Below are 17,397 nucleotides of genomic sequence, written 5' to 3'. Positions count from 1 at the left end.
TCACTCCAGAAATTCAGCTCCTGAAAGCATAAGATGTTAGAATAAGCAAATAAGTGTGTGAGTAATATCTGGCTTGATAAATGATGGCTTTCTCACAGGTGCAAGCATCAGCATCATTCCATATTTGCACTACTTTATTTCTGGTAACTGCCATCTGTGCTGCACTATTTAACAACAAAACAGCTGACCTACAGCCTCAAAAGGAGAAAATGTTACAGCAACGTGCATAAAAACCCCGAGCCAATGAATAACTAACTGATAGACGTGATTTCCTATGCCCTCGACAGTTCACTATGCAGTATTATTAACAGTTCTCCTCTATATAACAAACTGGGTTTTAATATGGGATTCATAAAACTCACAACAAAATTTATATATATATTCCCAAATTGGAGAACAATGAATAAATTTTAAAAGTCAGGCATCCGGAACGAATTATTTGTAGGCAAAATTTTTTCTCATCTCCATTACTTGTGAAAAATAAAACCAAACACAATAGCTAAGAAATACATGAAATTGCATTCCAGCTTCCAGACTTCATCCTCTGAGGTTGTGGTCTCCCATGTCTGGTGGTGCCTGGGAGCACACAGGGGTAAGGAACATAATGTAAGCACCACCTCTCATGCTGCAGTTACCTGAAATTTTTCTCCTGTAGGCAGTGGTATCTGAGATATTGCCATTGAGTGACAATGACATTACTGATTGACATTCATTGTTATGGCAGAGGTTAACATGGCTTTTCAAGTAGAACTTTAAAAGCCAATCTCTCTGGGTAGAAACAATCCGTTTGATGATTTGGCACATTAAGGTGCCAAATGATTACTAAAAGCTTGTTGAAAGCGATGCAAAGAAATGCCATAAGACATGAAGATCTAGGAGAGCAAAGCAAATATTTTGTTCTAACCAAAAATCTACTTGTATACTGAAAGCAAAACCAAAAAACCACCCACAGAGCGAGCACGTAAAACACCAATATTACAATACAATCTGTTCAGTAAACTGAATCACAACGTAAGAGAGAACAACTTTTCCCTTCTATGAGAGGTAGAGGATTTTATCATGGCGTTAATCTGGCTCACGGAACCACTTCAAATGTTAATGCTGACATGCAAGACCTATCTTGTATTGCTGATTTATGTGAAGATGCAATTAAACACTTCTAGACCAAGTACTGAAACACCTATCACAGTGATCCTTTCTTCCAGTAAAAAATTAAACACAAACCAAGCAGTGTTTGCAATTAAACACTAAATCATCAACAGCAAATTTAATTTTGGTGATAAGTGATGTGAAATAACTAATTAAACTAATTCAGATACATGCTTCTTGCAAACTGTCTGACAGAATATGAAAGCCTGTTCTTCTAACTCTTTTTTTTTTCTTGTGTGTTGTTTCATTTGATGACCCCATCCAGATACTAACTTATAGTGAAACAGATGAAGAGTGCATTTTGCATTCTGAACTTTCGGTTCTTTATTCTTTGAGGTAAATCTATTACAAAAACACAAGCTATATGCAGAGTGACAATAAACTCTGAAAAGGTACGCTGCATTAAAACTTTAAAAAAGGATTTTTTTTCCCCTCCATATCTCATCCAATCTCATTCCAGCTATTTTCAATTTGCAGCACTGCAACTTTTATCTGTTGAAAATGGGATTTTTTTTTTTAGTTAAAATATATCACACACTCACTAAAAGATGCCAAGCATGTTCAGGCACTCTCCGGGAAGGTAAAACACAACTCCATTCCTCTGCATCTTATACTTGAAGGAATATATTTCACAAAGCAAGCACAGCAAACAAACTGACTATTCAGTCAAATTCTCAAGTATGATCTTATGTATACTGTTAATGTTTACAATAATACTTGTTTTCCATTTAAAATAAAAGATATTTAATTATTTTCTCCTAAATAAGCTTTCATTTTTTCCGCTTCACAAATCAAAGCTATTCATATTATGAAAGTTATCTTAATATGTTAGCTTTATTAGACCAGTCAGCATTAGCTCCAGTGCTTCTGCTGCTCTTCCCGATACAAAAGGATACAAATGGGAATTCTTAAATACTTACAACAAATTTAAGTGCAGCATCCAAATTTAAATTATGACCAACTAACCCAACAGATTCTCATTCAGTGACTAAGGCAAATGTCAAGCAACATGCCTTGGGAAACAAGACATCCTTAGAACCCTAAAGAATAGTGTAAGAAAGTCCTTAGCCAAGCTGGAACAATGCAGTAGCAATCATAAAGTAAAGCTGTCTCCAGAAGAATGATTCCTTTCCACATTTAGTTTCCCAAACCTAGCAAGATTCCAGATCTCAGTCTCCATGGTAATCTCAATCTTGCTTCATGAGTTTTTATCTATTGCAAAAGTCCCATCTATTTATAAGGCTATATTTATGTATAGATATAGATATAATATGGATATAATCATTACTATTTTTACAAATTACTTTAATGGAAGTTTGCAGGAAAAGGCTGTGATAAAACGCTTTTGACCACTCCTTTGTAATACATCATCCTGGTCATTAAAAGACAAAGATGCCAACCTTTCCCCTCACGCAACTGAGTCTGCAACTATCTCATGAGAGAAGAATACCTGAATTTAATCCACTGTGGACACACTTCTGCCATGTAAGGGAAGGGCCCTCTGTAAAGTGCCCTCCCAGAACCAATAACCCATCTCACTGTACTCAGTATCCAAATCTGAAAGCTTCTTTCCTTAGGAAAGGTATTGTCATGTAGCCAGATTAAGAGCAGCAATGAGCCAAACGTAATCTGCAGGTTTGATGTTACTTGTTAGAATCATAGAATCGCCAAGGTTGGAAAAGACCTTCAAGATCACCCAGTCCAACCGTTCACCTATTCCCAGTAGCTCCCACTAAACCACGTCCCTCAACACGACATCCAGCCTTTCCTTGAACACCCCCAGGGTCGGTGACTCCACCACCTCCCTGGGCAGTCCATTCCAGTGCCTGACCACCCTTTCTGAAAAGTAATACTTCCTCATGTCCAGCCTGAATCTCCCCAGCCGTAGCTTGAAGCCATTCCCTCTGGTCCTATCACTAATGACACGAGAGAAGAGGCCGACCCCCAGCTCACTACAACCTCCCTTCAGGAAGTTACAGAGAGCAATGAGGTCTCCCCTGAGCCTCCTCTTCTCCAGGCTGAACATTCCCAGCTCCTTCAGCCTCCTCATATGGCTTGTGTTCCAGACCCCTCACCAGCTTTGTTGCTCTCCTTTGAACACATTCCATGGCCTCAGTATCTTTCTTGCAGTGAGGGGCCCAAAACTGGACTCACTAGTGCGGCCTCACTAGTGCTGAATATAGGGGAACAATCACCTCTCTGCTCCTGCTTGCAACGCTGTTTCTGATGCAAGCCAGGATGCCATTGTCCTTCTTGGCCACCTGGGCACACTGTCGGCTCATGTTCAGCTGAGCATCAATCAATACCCCCAGGTCCATTTCCTCTACGCAGTCCTCCAGCCACACCGCCCCAAGCCTGTAGCGTCGCCTGGGGTTGTTGTGGCTGAAGTGCAGGACCCGGCATTTGGCCTTGTTGAAACTCATCCCATTGGCTCCAGCCCAGCTCTCCAGCCTGTCCAGGTCCCTCTGTAGGGCCTCGCTACCCCCAGGCAGATCCACACTTCCAGCCAATTTGGTGTCATCTGCGAATTTACTGAGGGTGCACTCGATGCCCTCATCCAGGTCATCAATAAAGATATTGAAGAGGACAGGCCCCAGCACCGACCCCTGGGGAACACCACTCACGACCGGTTGCCGCTGGATTTGACTCCGTTCACCACCACTCTCTGTGCCCGGCCCTCCAGCCAGCTCCTTACCCAGCCAAGAGTGTACCTATCCAAGCCTCGGGCTGCCAGCTTCTGCAGGAGAATGCTGTGGGAGACAGTGTCAAAGGCTTTGCTGAAGTCTAGGTAGACCACATCAACAGCCTTTCCCCTCATCCACCAGATGGGTCACTAGATCATAGAAGGAGATCAGGTTGGTCAAACAGGACCTGCCCTTCATGAACCCATGCTGGCTAGGCCTGATCCCCCGCTCATCCCGCACATGCCGCATGAACTCCCTCAAGACGATCTGCTCCATAACCTTCCCTGGCACCGAGGTCAGGCTGACAGGCCTGTAGTTCCCCGGATCCTCCTTACGACCTTTCTTGTAAATGGGAGTCACGTTGGCAAGCCTCCAGTCTTCTGGGACCTCACCAGTCAACAAGGAGCGCTGACACATGATGGAAAGCGGCTCGGCTATCACCTCCGCCAGTTCCCTCAGCACTCTCAGGTGGATCTCATCTGGCCCCATCGACTTGCGACAGTCCAGCTGGAGCAGTAGGTCTCTGACTGTTTCTTTCAGAATCACAGGGGGGTTAGTGTGCTCCCCAGCCGAGATTACCAGGTCAGAGAGAGGAGTGTCCTGAGGATAACTGGTCTGACTTTTAAAGACAGACGTAAAGAAGGCATTCAGAACCTCCGCCTTTTCCTTATCCTCAGCGATATAGTAATGTTCACATTATTAAAATTAATTTGATTTCACAAGAAGCCACATTTTGAAAGAACTGAAATGTGTAAGAGCTTCATGTCTCAAATGAGAAAGTCCAGAATCAGTTAAGACATTAAGGATTTTTGTTTGTTTGCTTTTAAGAAAAGAGTTAAGCCCAGCAAACTAACCCACTGGAAATGCAAATCACTTGAACTCTTTATCATCTGTTGAGCAAGTAGGCCAAAAAACCCCCAAGTACTGGGCTAAGAAATGCAAACAGCATCCACAGCAAAAAAAACTTTTGTCACAGTTTGGGCAGATCTTCATTAAAAGGCACAGCTGTGTACAACCAAATTTGTGCCTGCAGCTGACAGCAGAAGTCAACACTTTAAAAAAGAAACATACATCTATTTCGGAACTCCTTACCACAGGAAGAGGTGGGTGATAAAATGGCTTCAGATATGACAGGACAAACTAGTCGAAGAAAAGCCTATTACAAGTTTTAGCAGGTAAAAGGATGAGACTTGTTTTGGTTTTTTGTTTGCTTTTTTTTTTTTCCTTATGGAAAGTTCAAACTGAAGTGATCTGAAGTTTATTGCCATTATTTCCCTTCATTTGAAGAAATTAGGTTCAAAAGTATACGAAGCCCGTGAGTTGCCAATTTCTGCCAGTCAGTCCACGCAAACACAAATAGATGGACCCTTATCCTTAAAGTGATCTCGCTGAGTGGAGAGGCAGATCAATCAGGTTTGTAACATTAGCCACAAATAAGATCTGTAATTGTTTTGGGATCACAGCATGCACCTTACTGCCAATCCAAGTTACAGAAACACATTTGCTTTAAGCCAAAACTAAAACTATCTTTAAAAACTGTTGTAATTTCAACCAGTCTAATACAAATTATTCAGTGAAGCATTTTTGACCTGGTTATCACACACTAAATGCAGCAGAATTCGTAGAAAGAGCATTCATGGATATTCTGTGTTCCACTTCCCTACTTATCACAGCAAGGTTGTGATGACTCACAGCAAAACCACCCATTGAAAGAATGAGCACTAGATTGCTGGAATAAAAATCAAAGGAATGACTGTTTTGTGCCCCCAAAAAACAGACCCATGCAACACTCAGATGTTTTAGAAGTAGCTGTGTGGATAACATGCAAATTTTTCATTTCAAATAGCACGCAAATCCTGAGTGTCTGGAATTATGTCCCCCAGTGAAAAAAGGCAAGTTATGAGAAAGCTTTTTGCTTTCAGCTAAAATGAGGCTCTGAAATAAAAATATCTCCTCAATTCTTTGCTGCTACTTGTTCTCTCTTGTCAAAAGTCTTCAAGTCTTAAGATATGACTTCAAGAGCCTTTACTCAGTTCACTTTATCTTCAGGTTAAAATAAAAAGAATTTAAAATTCTAATTAGCCAAAGAAACAAGTCACAAGAATAGCAAGTCAGTAAGTGCCATAAAAATTGTTTATGAGAAGGCATACAATGCTTTCCCCCTCACCTCCCATCTTTCTCAGATAGCTTCTAGATGCTTTTTCAACTCTAGTAAATAAAGAACTATTTCTTAACATGATAAAAAAAAGAACTAAAATCTCTAATTTAAGTTTTAAAACAAGCTACAAAGAACTCCTGAAAAAACTCTCAACCCAGTAAAATTGTGTATGTGACATCACTGTATCTGACTGGAAAATGATGCCTCTTCACAGGAGGGTTCCTGGCTTATGAAAACTTTATGCAAAATATTATGCTTGCAGTAACTTGAAGAATTTTACAGGATAAGTGAAGCATATGACTGACCAGGGGTTCATATGTATAGATGGTACATTGGAGGAAAAAAGATTTTTTTTTTGCAGACTTGTAGCTAAAACCTGCCATGTGTTAAACTAAGCTTTACCTACTCTCAGTAAAGACATAAGAAACTGAAAATGAAAAAATACAGAATCATTTAAATTGCATGAAATTACACATAGACAATTCTACTACATAAAAAAATATTTCAAATTGTAACATTTTTTCTTTTCAATAAGGACTGCAGTTACAAAGAGATTATGTATGCTAAGTTTTAGACTTTCTATTGCCAATTGTCTGATGATGTGATTGTAGCCTCATTTTCCCCAAGAGGTCCACTGCCTTAGTTTTTCCTCCACATTTGCATACTATATTTCCATCTAAGTGTCAAGTAAGAAAGACTGAAAAACGTTCCAGGATCAAGAAGCTGGAAGTTTTTCCCCACAGGTGTTCATAATGCTGCATCCAAATTTTGTAATGTGATTCCTCATTAGCTTACTCACTGGAAATTCTGAGCAAACTTCTTTTTGTCTGTCAGTACTAAGTGTTATCTAAACACAGAAGCAGTTGAGAAACTTATTGTGTCCTCATGAAGAGAACATCATCTTTCATACAATTTCAGTCCAAAAAGTATTTAAATACACCGTCATTTTTCATTGGAAAAGGTTTTCCAAAGCTGCAAAATTGGTGGGACAGCAACAAGAAAACCAAAAGACAACCATCTTTGCAGACGTTCTCATTTGTTGTGAGCCAAATGAAACAACAAAACAACATGTAATACATACAATACAATACATACAATACACTTAACTATACATAACTGCTCAAAGGTGCTCAAGACAATGTCAGCATCACCACCACATATTTATTTTGATCACCTTTTAAAAAAGTTGTTAAAAAAGCATGTAATAGCTTAAGACTTTATAAGCATGAACTCAAGAAGTTGTAATTGTCAATAGCGAAGCTACACAGAAAAAAATCCCTTAGCAATTATTTGGAAACAAAACTTTAAGAAGCTTTTGCAAAAATGACTCTTCCATCTCCTGCTGGTATCACATCATTCTTCTCTGCCAACTACAGTCGCTTCTATTCCCCATTTTGTCCACTTCTCCCATAAGCTTTCAGGATTTCTCATTTGTCATTCCTGGTGACTGGAACACCCACCTTCCTTCTCTTGAAGTCCCATCCTAAGATCCACTTCTGCAACATTGCCTACAGAAAGAGTAGGCAACTAAAACACTCATACTCTATGTCAACAATGTGCCAAGCATCAGCTTTCACTGTAGACTGTGCAGCATAGCATCTCACTTTACCTTTCTGACCACATCTTACATGGCTTCTCCCTAAACGTATCAAATGTAGTAGAGGGAATTTACTGAGAACCAGTTAGTGTCTGGTTAGCACTAGTGTCTGAGAGTGCTCCCTGCACCTCTAGGTACTTACAGAAGAGAAAGCATGTTCAATGTCACACATATTGCACTGTGCCTGTGTGCATCTGTGGTATGTACATGGATGTAATGGACAAACATGAAAAGAATAGCCTTTACTTTTTTTTCCATTGTAAAGTGTTCTAATTGTTTGCTAGCTCACCTGAACTTTCTCATCAAGCTCATCAAAACAATTTTAATTAAACAGAGGTGGAACATATTGTTTAAGCATTTTTAGTTTTGCTTAAGTCATGATATTAAACCTATTTCCTCTTATCCTTGAAAATTTTGATTGAATTTCACTAACGAACAGCCTACAGAAAATGTCTATGTTTACACAGTTCATAACACCATGCTCACTCTGGTATTAAACAGCCACATGCATTACAAAAGGAAAAAATGTTTAAAAATGGTTGATTTTGCACCTTTCTTCCATTACAAAAGGGAGTAATGCCTAACTTAGACTACTTGAGCAGATCAACAAGCTGTGCAAGGCACTGTCAAAAACGAACACTGAGGATGAAAAATGCAAAAACACAACAAAAACAATTTAGACAACACGTAACTACTAGATATAATCAATGATCTAGTTTAAGTTACAAATACAGCTTTCAAAGATGAAAAAATAAAGCCTTGGCAAGGCTATGATTGAACTTTTCTGAGCACAAATACTAAAACAATTGGCACTGAAAATAGCTATACACAGCTTAAAAGCTTGATGAAGCCTTTCCTTACATACATTTAACGTGCTTGAAACTACCTCACTATTAAAGGGGGAAAACAAGCTTATTCAACTTACATCTTTTTCTGACCGATGTGGGAACATCGATGATTGGCTGTAGTACATGTTTTCATCATGGTAGTCACCATCAACCCCCTCTACAAACTTCTTCCTTGAAGCACCAAACATGCTGTTTGTCACCTAAAGAAAAGAAATGACACGTAAGCTTGCTACACACTTCAATATCATACTTTTAAAACACATGCGCATATGGGACTGTTAAAAAGTTATTCTAGAAAGCTGAAAATTCCTCTGTAAATCTTACATAGATATTGCCAGTGTAATTATTCATCCATCCAGGATTTTCAGTGACAGAAATACTTATTTCAGAAGGGACTAGGGTGGGAAGAGATTAGATGGTTTGGTTTGCAGAGAAGCGTATGTCCCAGTGCCTTTCACTCAGGTTTTAGAGTTACAGAATGTCAGACACCAAGTAATTTTCTTAGTTTTACCCTTCTCAGAAGAAATACTAAATTCAAAGAAAATACAGGAATGTTTCTTAGAATGCAACCAAATTTAAAATATATATTATTTATAAATAAATAAATAAATAAAATTATATATATATATATAAGCCAGCAACTTTCTACTTGACCCTGCACATCGAGACCCATGATGAAGTAAGAGCAGGTTGAGCTTAACCACACTCAATTGTGACATTAAGACTGGCAAAGTTATTGCAGGCATCCATAGGAAAACACAAGGTTTTATTTTGCCCTTAGCTCCCCGAGGCACTCACGCACACACACAGCTGCTAAGTCAGGAACTTGAAACTGAAGAAAGAGCAACCATGCAGCTGTTCACAGAACTCTAATTCATGAGCAAATTTCCTCCCACAGTAAGGTCATACAATGTCACTACAGGATCTACCACATACAGTGCATACTTATGCACCTGACTTATTTTATTTATGTAGAAACACACACTGCTGTCAAATTTCTAATCTGTCTGGCTACAAAACACTGTGCCCACACAGAGCAGGCTACCCAACAGGTTAATGTTTGAACCACACTCTGGCCAGCACTGCACAGCCAGCCTAGTTCCTTGTATGGAACAGAAGATTGGAGTGGGGGCAACAAATAGTTCAGCAATCAAAGCTGAACTGCAGCACACCTTCACATGGATCTGTAACATCCTGAAGATAAGGAAGGGAAATTGCAGCTTATGAAATGCTCTGAGCTTGAAGACTTACTGTCATCACTATTGACAGCATTAGCTAAGCATCAGACTTGAAAAGAAAAGCAAAGCGTCCTTTTATGCTACCTTGGGCTCAGAACTGACACTGACCAAATTTCAAAACACTTTTGCTGGTTGGCTACAAGAGGAATTACTTTCAGCTCAAAACCCTATTATCCACACTGATACACATTTACTCTGGTATTCCTCATGGTGTGCTTTATTCACATTTCACCTTTACCAATGAAGATTTCTATGCAGTGTTTGGTAACACAGGTGCTCCCATACTACGAAGAACTCATCTCCACAGTTTCAAAGTCACAGCACTTCTGAGCAAAAGCGGAGCGCTTAGGGTGTGCACACACTATGGCTACAATCACAGAAATGGCCCCAGACGTTCAGCTAAACAAAAGCTTATGCTTTTCTCAGCAAAAAAACTCAGTTACCCAGATTGCCCACGTCTACAAAAAATGAACCACCTATGACAGGTACAGAAAGGCACGTAAAGGTACTGCGTGTCTTCTCCAGAGGAACCTTGCTCTTTTTTGTGCAAGACCATATAACACAAATGTGGGGTCCCAAACTGCTTGAACGTATCCAGCTGACTTTCACACTTGTAGTGAAGCTTTCATTACACTATAAGCATATCCCACTGTGCTAATCCCCTTACAATGCAATTATCACCTACCAGATGGAATGGAGCATTTAACAGGCTAAGGGGATTATCTTGTCCTTTGCTCTGCCTGAATAAAGTGTGGAGAAAAGGGTAGCTGGCTTTCACCATTGCAAAAATGATAATGAAATGTTTGGGTGAAGCTATCCCCTAGCAGCTCAGCTTATCAGCCAACCACAGCTTTTGAAAAGGTAAAAACACAGTTCCTCACAAGTCCCTAAGGATTCTTCAGAACTCTTAACAATACCTGGGATAAGAGATGACTTTTTTTTTTTTTGCTAATTCTAATGAAAAGATGTATTAGAAGGCTATCTTTTTTTTTTTTAAGGCATACTCAACACTACCATAAAAATATAAAACTTGTGACCAAAAGCAAATCAACGAAGCATACACTGTAAGGTACAGACATAATATGTTATTCAGAGCTGCAGTACAGGAACTATATAGGTGGGAAACAACAGTTCCGTCTCTGACCCCATAAAGCTTTGGGTCTCATTTCTGTAGACATTTACACATGGTTGGTTACATACATTCACAGCCACCATAAAGGCTTCTGAGGCAGTGGGATAAGGTCAGAGCATTGGGTCTTGGAATAGTTTTAAAGCTAATACAAGGACGCTGGTGTGCCAGAAAATGAAGCCCATACATTGAAAAGCTGGAAAATATTTTTATGCTTTCTTCCAAATTAGAAGTGCCTACGAGGTTATTTTCTACACTGATAATTGTTTGAGAAAGCAGCCCAAAAACTAATCAAGATTATGCCTAAAGGACTGACAAAACACACCGACACTAATATGGAACCTTACAACTGCATGGTTATTAGAAAGAAGTGAAGAAAGCTTTTCATAATTAGAGGGATAAAATATTGATATTTTTATCGGCAACCCACATTTCTACATGGTGACTAAAAAGACAGGGCTGACAAAACGCAGGGAGCAGAGCAGTGTTATCAGGATGCAGCTGCAGCCGGGACAGGGCAAGCCTGAAGGAACCCTGCATGCAGCTAGTAACCAGCTGCACTGCAGTGAAGCTCTTCCAGGGTTGGGTAGGGCCTCTGCCTTTTTGTGAGCACTGACATCTTCACAGCAGCCTGAGGGAAGGTGCTGTGGGCACTGCAGGTCTCATTGGCAGCTGCTGGGTCTCAGCAGTTTCCCTATGCTAAGAGAGCTGCCAGATGTTCTTGAGGCACACAACCACTACGCAGCCAGACCAAAGACCAGTGAGCGGGATTAAAGGCTGGAGATGCAGTTGCCATCCAGAGACTGCTTAAGTGCAGATAGTTCTTCTGAGAGCACCAACAGCCAGTTTACCTGCTTCCCAGCAAAGTGACAGCAAGCGGCTGGCAAGCCCCTGAATAAGAGATCCTATTCCTGTGCACAATTCTGTAATGTCATGCAAAGACATGTCATGTAAAGTCATGCAAAGACACAGGATTTGCCTGTAATGTAGAAATCACTAAAATCTCTGCCTTAAGCTGCAACAACATCTTTACAATTACTTATAAAGTGATGCTATGATTGCATATTTCATTTGTTTAACAGCTTGAAGCAAATAAATGGAGTTTTAAGATATGAAACTAATTCTGTGGCTTCTTTGCAGTACTACTGTAGGTAACATCCAAGGATGGCTCAGCTCACTCATCACATCAACACTGGCAACTCAAAACTAGGAGGACACTGCAACATCTCCCTGGAGAATGAATGCTTTTAATTTTGTACAGAGCAGAAAAAAAAATCAATCATTGAATTACAGCTGACTTAACTCCTCATCATTCCAAGAGCTGAAAACTATATGTAATAATACAAATTTTAAAAAACAACAAACCAACCACTTAAGGAGTTTGGGCAGCACCTCCTCCGTCCAGTTCCTGAAATGACAACAGGGTTTGCCAACATGCACACTGCCACTGTGTGAGAGCACAACTCCAGCTTACAGTCTCAGTCTGATGTTATGTAATTTCTGCCAACCTACAGCCCAGGCCTTCTGATGCTGCTATTTAGCTCTTAGCAAGCAAAGTCAACAATTTGCTCTATTTTTATTTCCCATTACAAACCAATGCTTTCAAATAAGGTGAGATACTTGAAGTGTCTACAAAAGTATGTCTCAATGAGCCTTACAGTGGAAAGCAAGTGTCAATTCAATTAAGTATCACAAGTCACACACCGGTAACCACCAAATCAATCTGCAATTTAAGTCAAAACAGAATTTGTAATTCCATCAGTTGGTACTTTTACAAGATAGCATAAGTCTTATTTATAGGAAAAGCTAACATCTATGACCACACTTCTCAATGTCAAAAATAATTCCAACTTGGCACAAAGTGGAACTGATACACAATGGAATACATACTACTAACTTGTTTGACAAAAAAGATCTCCCAAATCCCAGCCCTCTGGTGGAATATGTTAAGAGTTACTTAAAAATAGGATAAAGCACAAAACGTACATGAGCACAAAACTTAAAATATATATTTATATCATTTTCAGGATGAAAGAGAAACAGCACTTGAAGTTGAGATGCCCCTGTTCCCTCATTTAATTTCACAATCACAGCCATTCAGTTTCCCCAAGGTGATGCTAATAGAGCATTCTCCATGATTACAGCATGGTGTTCTTTCAAATAACTTTGTAGTATCGACTATATGTAAACATGGAAAAAGGATCATTGCACTCCATTTCTTTCATACATAATATGAGCACAGGTTTGTACAATAAAATATGTATTTTGTGCATCTTCAAAGGCTTTATCTTATTTTAATTTACTGAAGTATCTTTAAGTTAAAATTCCAGAAATATGAAAGACTGAAATGAAGACCACAGCATAATTGAGAAACAAGCCTACCAATAACCCCAAAGGTTGCACAGCCTTTAGAACAGTGTTTGCGTCGTATGGTTGACAGATTCTTTTCCAAATTCAAGGAACACTGTGGAAATCAGCAGCCATACAGCAACCCTGTCACTCAGAGACGGACTTAAGTCAAGGTTCAAAGCGCTTCAAGACACAACCTGTCTCCTTAAAACACTGCATGGTTTTTCTCTCAGAAAGGAAGCGATATAACAGATGATACACACAGCAACTTCTACGCTGCAACTGAAGACTGAAATTTTGAGCATGAAGGAAATACAGGACATTTAATTACTATTTCAGACTGTTCTCCACTTCTATTCTCAAGAATGGCTACCTACAAGCTACAGTTTTCCAAGTGTTTGCTGGAGTATAGCAGCACTTTGAAAAGCTTCACTAAAACCATGCATCTCTGCAAATGCAACTGTCACTAACATCAAACAAGCCACAGAAGTTCCCCTGACAAAGACCTTGACCTTTAACTATGCTTAACTGCTGTGAAATGAACGTTTTAAAACCGTCCTGCAATAGAACAATACAGGAGGAACAAGAAAAATAACTCATGCTAAAACAGAGTAATAGTCATCAAAATCACTACAGCTAAACTTGAAAATTTAAAATGTAAACAGCTCCATTGTGTTTCATGACGTGGCTGAGATCTCACACATTCTGGGACAGAAGTCCTGCAGGTTCCGCACCCTCACACCACAGGCCTGGAATTTGGAAGATGAAAGAAATCACCAACAGTGATTGGGGACATGATTCTTCCCTAAGCTGTCCGGATGCCTTCCATGGATCTGATCAATGAAATGTACTCTCAAAGAGAAGATAAAGAACAAGAAATAATCTTTGGGCAAGCTATAATACAAAGAAACACACACAGGAAAGACATTTCAACGATGTGAAAAGTAGCAAGTGGCCAGCCAAAGTCACCAGAGGAACAAATAAACTAGCACTCCATCAAGACTGGACAAAGAGAGAAAGCAAGAAGCTGCCAAACCCATTCTGTTTTCCTCAGTGATGTGACCTAAGGAGACACAGCAGCGTGTCTTCTGCAGACATACTACTCAACTGCCAAGTTCTGACTAACAGCACACGTGTACCCACACACACTGCAAAATGTGTCAACAGAGTCAGGAACCAAAAAAAAGTAAACAATTATACCACTACATTCCACCAGCCACACAAAACGTGAGCACACTTACCCAGTTTCTCTGTCTTTGATGCCTCCAGTCATTTGAAGGATTTACAGAAGACTCAGAAGGGTTCTAAACTAGATTTAGCACAGTACTTCCAAGTTAGTATTACAAAATGCTACACACTTGCCTGTGAAATAGCCTTCAACTCGTGTCGCCACAAAGGTGGCAGTTTAAAAAGAAGTGACAACTGTGCCAGTAGTTTACAATGTACGTTGGCTGAAATAAACAAAATCCAATACTATTTTGAGTATGCGTGCATTGGAAAAACAGCAATGTTTTTATTCAAAACAATTATGTACTGGCATACTCTTGTCCTCTACTTATATACTACTCACAGACACTGTATATATAAAACTAATTTAAAAAAATGTTCTCAGGTGATGAGCCACCAAGAGAATTATCAGCTAAACGTACCCTGTGTATATCACATTAATGATAATAATAATAATTTATTATTATTTAGGGGCTATTCTATCAAATAAGAAATAAATAAAAAATCAATCATGCTAAGAAAGCAAAAGTAATTAAAATTAACTACAGAAAACAAAGAAGCTGCTTAAGTACCTACACTGTTAAGGGAAAACAAAATAAAATCTAACAAACAAGGACTTAAAATAACCAATAGGCACACCTGAATTTCTAGCAAACAATTACAGAACACCCTTTAATGTTAACAGAATACCAGTTTTCAAGGACAACAGTTCGAGTCTTAAAAAGAAGAGATTCAGCTGCTGAGTTTAGAAACAAAACAACAAAACCCACAAAATACACATCAGTTTCAGTTTACAGGTCACTTGCGTCTTCTGGCCTCCGCACACTGTGAACAAGTCCTTATTTTAATAGGAACAGTACGAAACTGCGCTAACACAATTACAAGAAAAATTAATGAGGTCATGAAACAGTGCAGAATCACAGTATTGCCTAACTCAATTCTACATAGATAATCATCACATCTGCTTCTAATATTCTCATAACAACTGTAATTTTACAGTGGCACTTCTCCCAGACACTCAAAGTTTATTCTGCAAGTCCCTCTCTACTAGAATTTGAGCCTCAGACATACGTAAAACTTCTCATTGGGAGACATCAGAATGATAACGTCATCCCTCATTGTGTATGATAATCTGAAATTCACTCTGTTGTGTAATTCAGAAATGGACTGGCTGACAACTGCTTGCAGTTTTGACTAAAAGTTGATTTCACAATTGAACGTTTCCATTTGTCAGATGGACTGCATCAGAGATTTTTTTTCTGCAGGCACAAGTTTTGCTGTATTTCAAAAAGTACCTTCTCACAGCAGATTAAAGGTATTCTCTTATTCAGCAAGTTAATCTATTTGAATTTTATCTCCAGTTTGATGCCTAGACTTCACTTTAAAACAAATAAACGGATAGATAAATAAATAACGCAGGAAAAGGCACTTTAACCGTTTGGAAAGTCTAAAGCCACTCAGATGCACTCTGGAGAGTTGTATCTCTAATAGAGCACATACAATGGTAAAGCCCAGCTTTAAAAGATTAAGAAATAAGCACCGTTCTAAGTCCTTTAGAAATATCCAAACGCTTCTGTTTCTTCAAGTCCTCAAAGAAACTGAAATACAGCATTTTTTTTTAAACATTGCAAAACTCAGCAAACAGATAAAAATACAGTTCCCATATTCAGCAAATTCAGCTGCTACAAATTCTTCAAACTCACATCATACAAGTACAGTGTGAAATCTGTCTGAATCACAGAATCAAAGAATGGCCTAAGTTGGAAGGGACCTCAATGGTCATCAAGCTCCAAACCCACCACCACATGCAGGGCCACCAACCTCCCCATATAATACTAGACCAGGCTGCCCAGGGCCCCATCCAACCTGGCCTTGAACACCTCCAGGGATGGGGCATCCACAGCCTCTCTGGGCAGCCTGTGCCAGCACCTCACCACTCTCTCTGCAAAGAACTTCCCCCTGATGTTCAACCTAAATCTTCCCTCCTCCAACTTCAAACCATTTCCCCTTGTCCTGCCAAGGCTATCCTATAGGCTGACTTAATATATATATATATATATATATATATATATATATATATCACCACCAGAAAAGGAGTTTCCCACTAGTTCCTCTCAGCCATGAGCACTGCATGGTGTCAAGACAAAAATCTTACCACTCCTGTTACATAAGAAGAAGAGAAAAAACCCCGAACACAAATACTAAAACAAAAACTTGAAGTAACAGGGAAGCAACAGGCTACCTAAACGAATGACAGTCCTGTCACAGAGCAGCAAAGTCAGACTCTGTAAGGGTAAATGCCTGTTGCCAGCACAGCAGCAGTCACCTCAGACTTCTGGGCTCTGCAGCCTTCAGCCCCAACTCCAAAGAGCTCAGACAGGTGTGGGTAGGAGAATCACTACCCATAACGTGCAAACATAGGATAATATTTACCTTCCTCAAATGACTCACAGCAGTTCCTGTCTTTTTAGCTACTGCAGAGCCAGTTCTTGACTTACGGTTACTCATTTGTCAACTGCTACAGCACGTTAAGAATCAATCCCACCTCCAGATACGAAACCAAAACACTACTGCTTGAAAGTCAGCTATTCGAACTGCATCAGGAGCCACTCACTGATTCATTGGTGCTACACAGACCCAAGTGTTGTGGTTTTTTGCAGTGGGTTTTTTTTTAATGTTGCTTTTTTGGTGTTTTGGTTGTTGTTGTTTATTTGCTTAAGAGGAAAATTTTAAGAAGCATCTGACTTCAGAAACAACACTAAGGTGCACACAAATAGAAGTTTCAATGAGGTAACTGCTGTCTCAAAGAAGATCACATAGCTTTTGAAATTTTATTCATATCTACATGTACATTCCATCTTCTTGCTAATGCTGATTTCTGACTTTTTAAAGAGAGAGGAGTTTTTCCCTTTGGATAAGAAGGCATTACACCTGCCTAAAGAACAAGAGGTTCCAAAGATAATTAATCACAGAATATCCCTAGTTGGAAGGAATGTTCAAGGGTCACTGAGTTCATCT

General features: G+C 39.5%; 1 protein-coding gene across 3 annotated transcripts in view; it reads right to left on the bottom strand.

Moving 5' to 3' along the window:
• CNOT2 (CCR4-NOT transcription complex subunit 2) overlaps positions 1-17,397 on the bottom strand; it is a 93,903-nt gene that overhangs the window by 32,726 nt on the left and 43,780 nt on the right. The window contains exons 2-3 of one of the 3 annotated variants that reach the window (XM_042872544.1): positions 8,514-8,636; positions 7,452-7,499 (exon numbers count right to left, since the gene is read on the bottom strand). In XM_042872544.1, the coding sequence (XP_042728478.1) occupies positions 7,452-7,499; positions 8,514-8,624 (159 nt within the window). In that variant the 5' untranslated portion in view covers positions 8,625-8,636. Of the gene's footprint in view, positions 1-7,451; positions 7,500-8,513; positions 8,637-17,397 lie in introns of those variants that run through there. The other 2 variants (XM_042872543.1, XM_042872545.1) reach the window with 2 other exon arrangements.

Source organism: Lagopus leucura, unplaced genomic scaffold, assembly GCF_019238085.1.
Source record: "Lagopus leucura isolate 7727_CA_CO unplaced genomic scaffold, USGS_WTPT01 Super-Scaffold_100008, whole genome shotgun sequence".
Classification (NCBI taxonomy): Eukaryota; Metazoa; Chordata; class Aves; order Galliformes; family Phasianidae; genus Lagopus; species Lagopus leucura.
The sequence above is the reverse complement of the archived record's forward strand: the minus strand, read 5'-3'. Positions and strand labels throughout refer to the sequence as shown.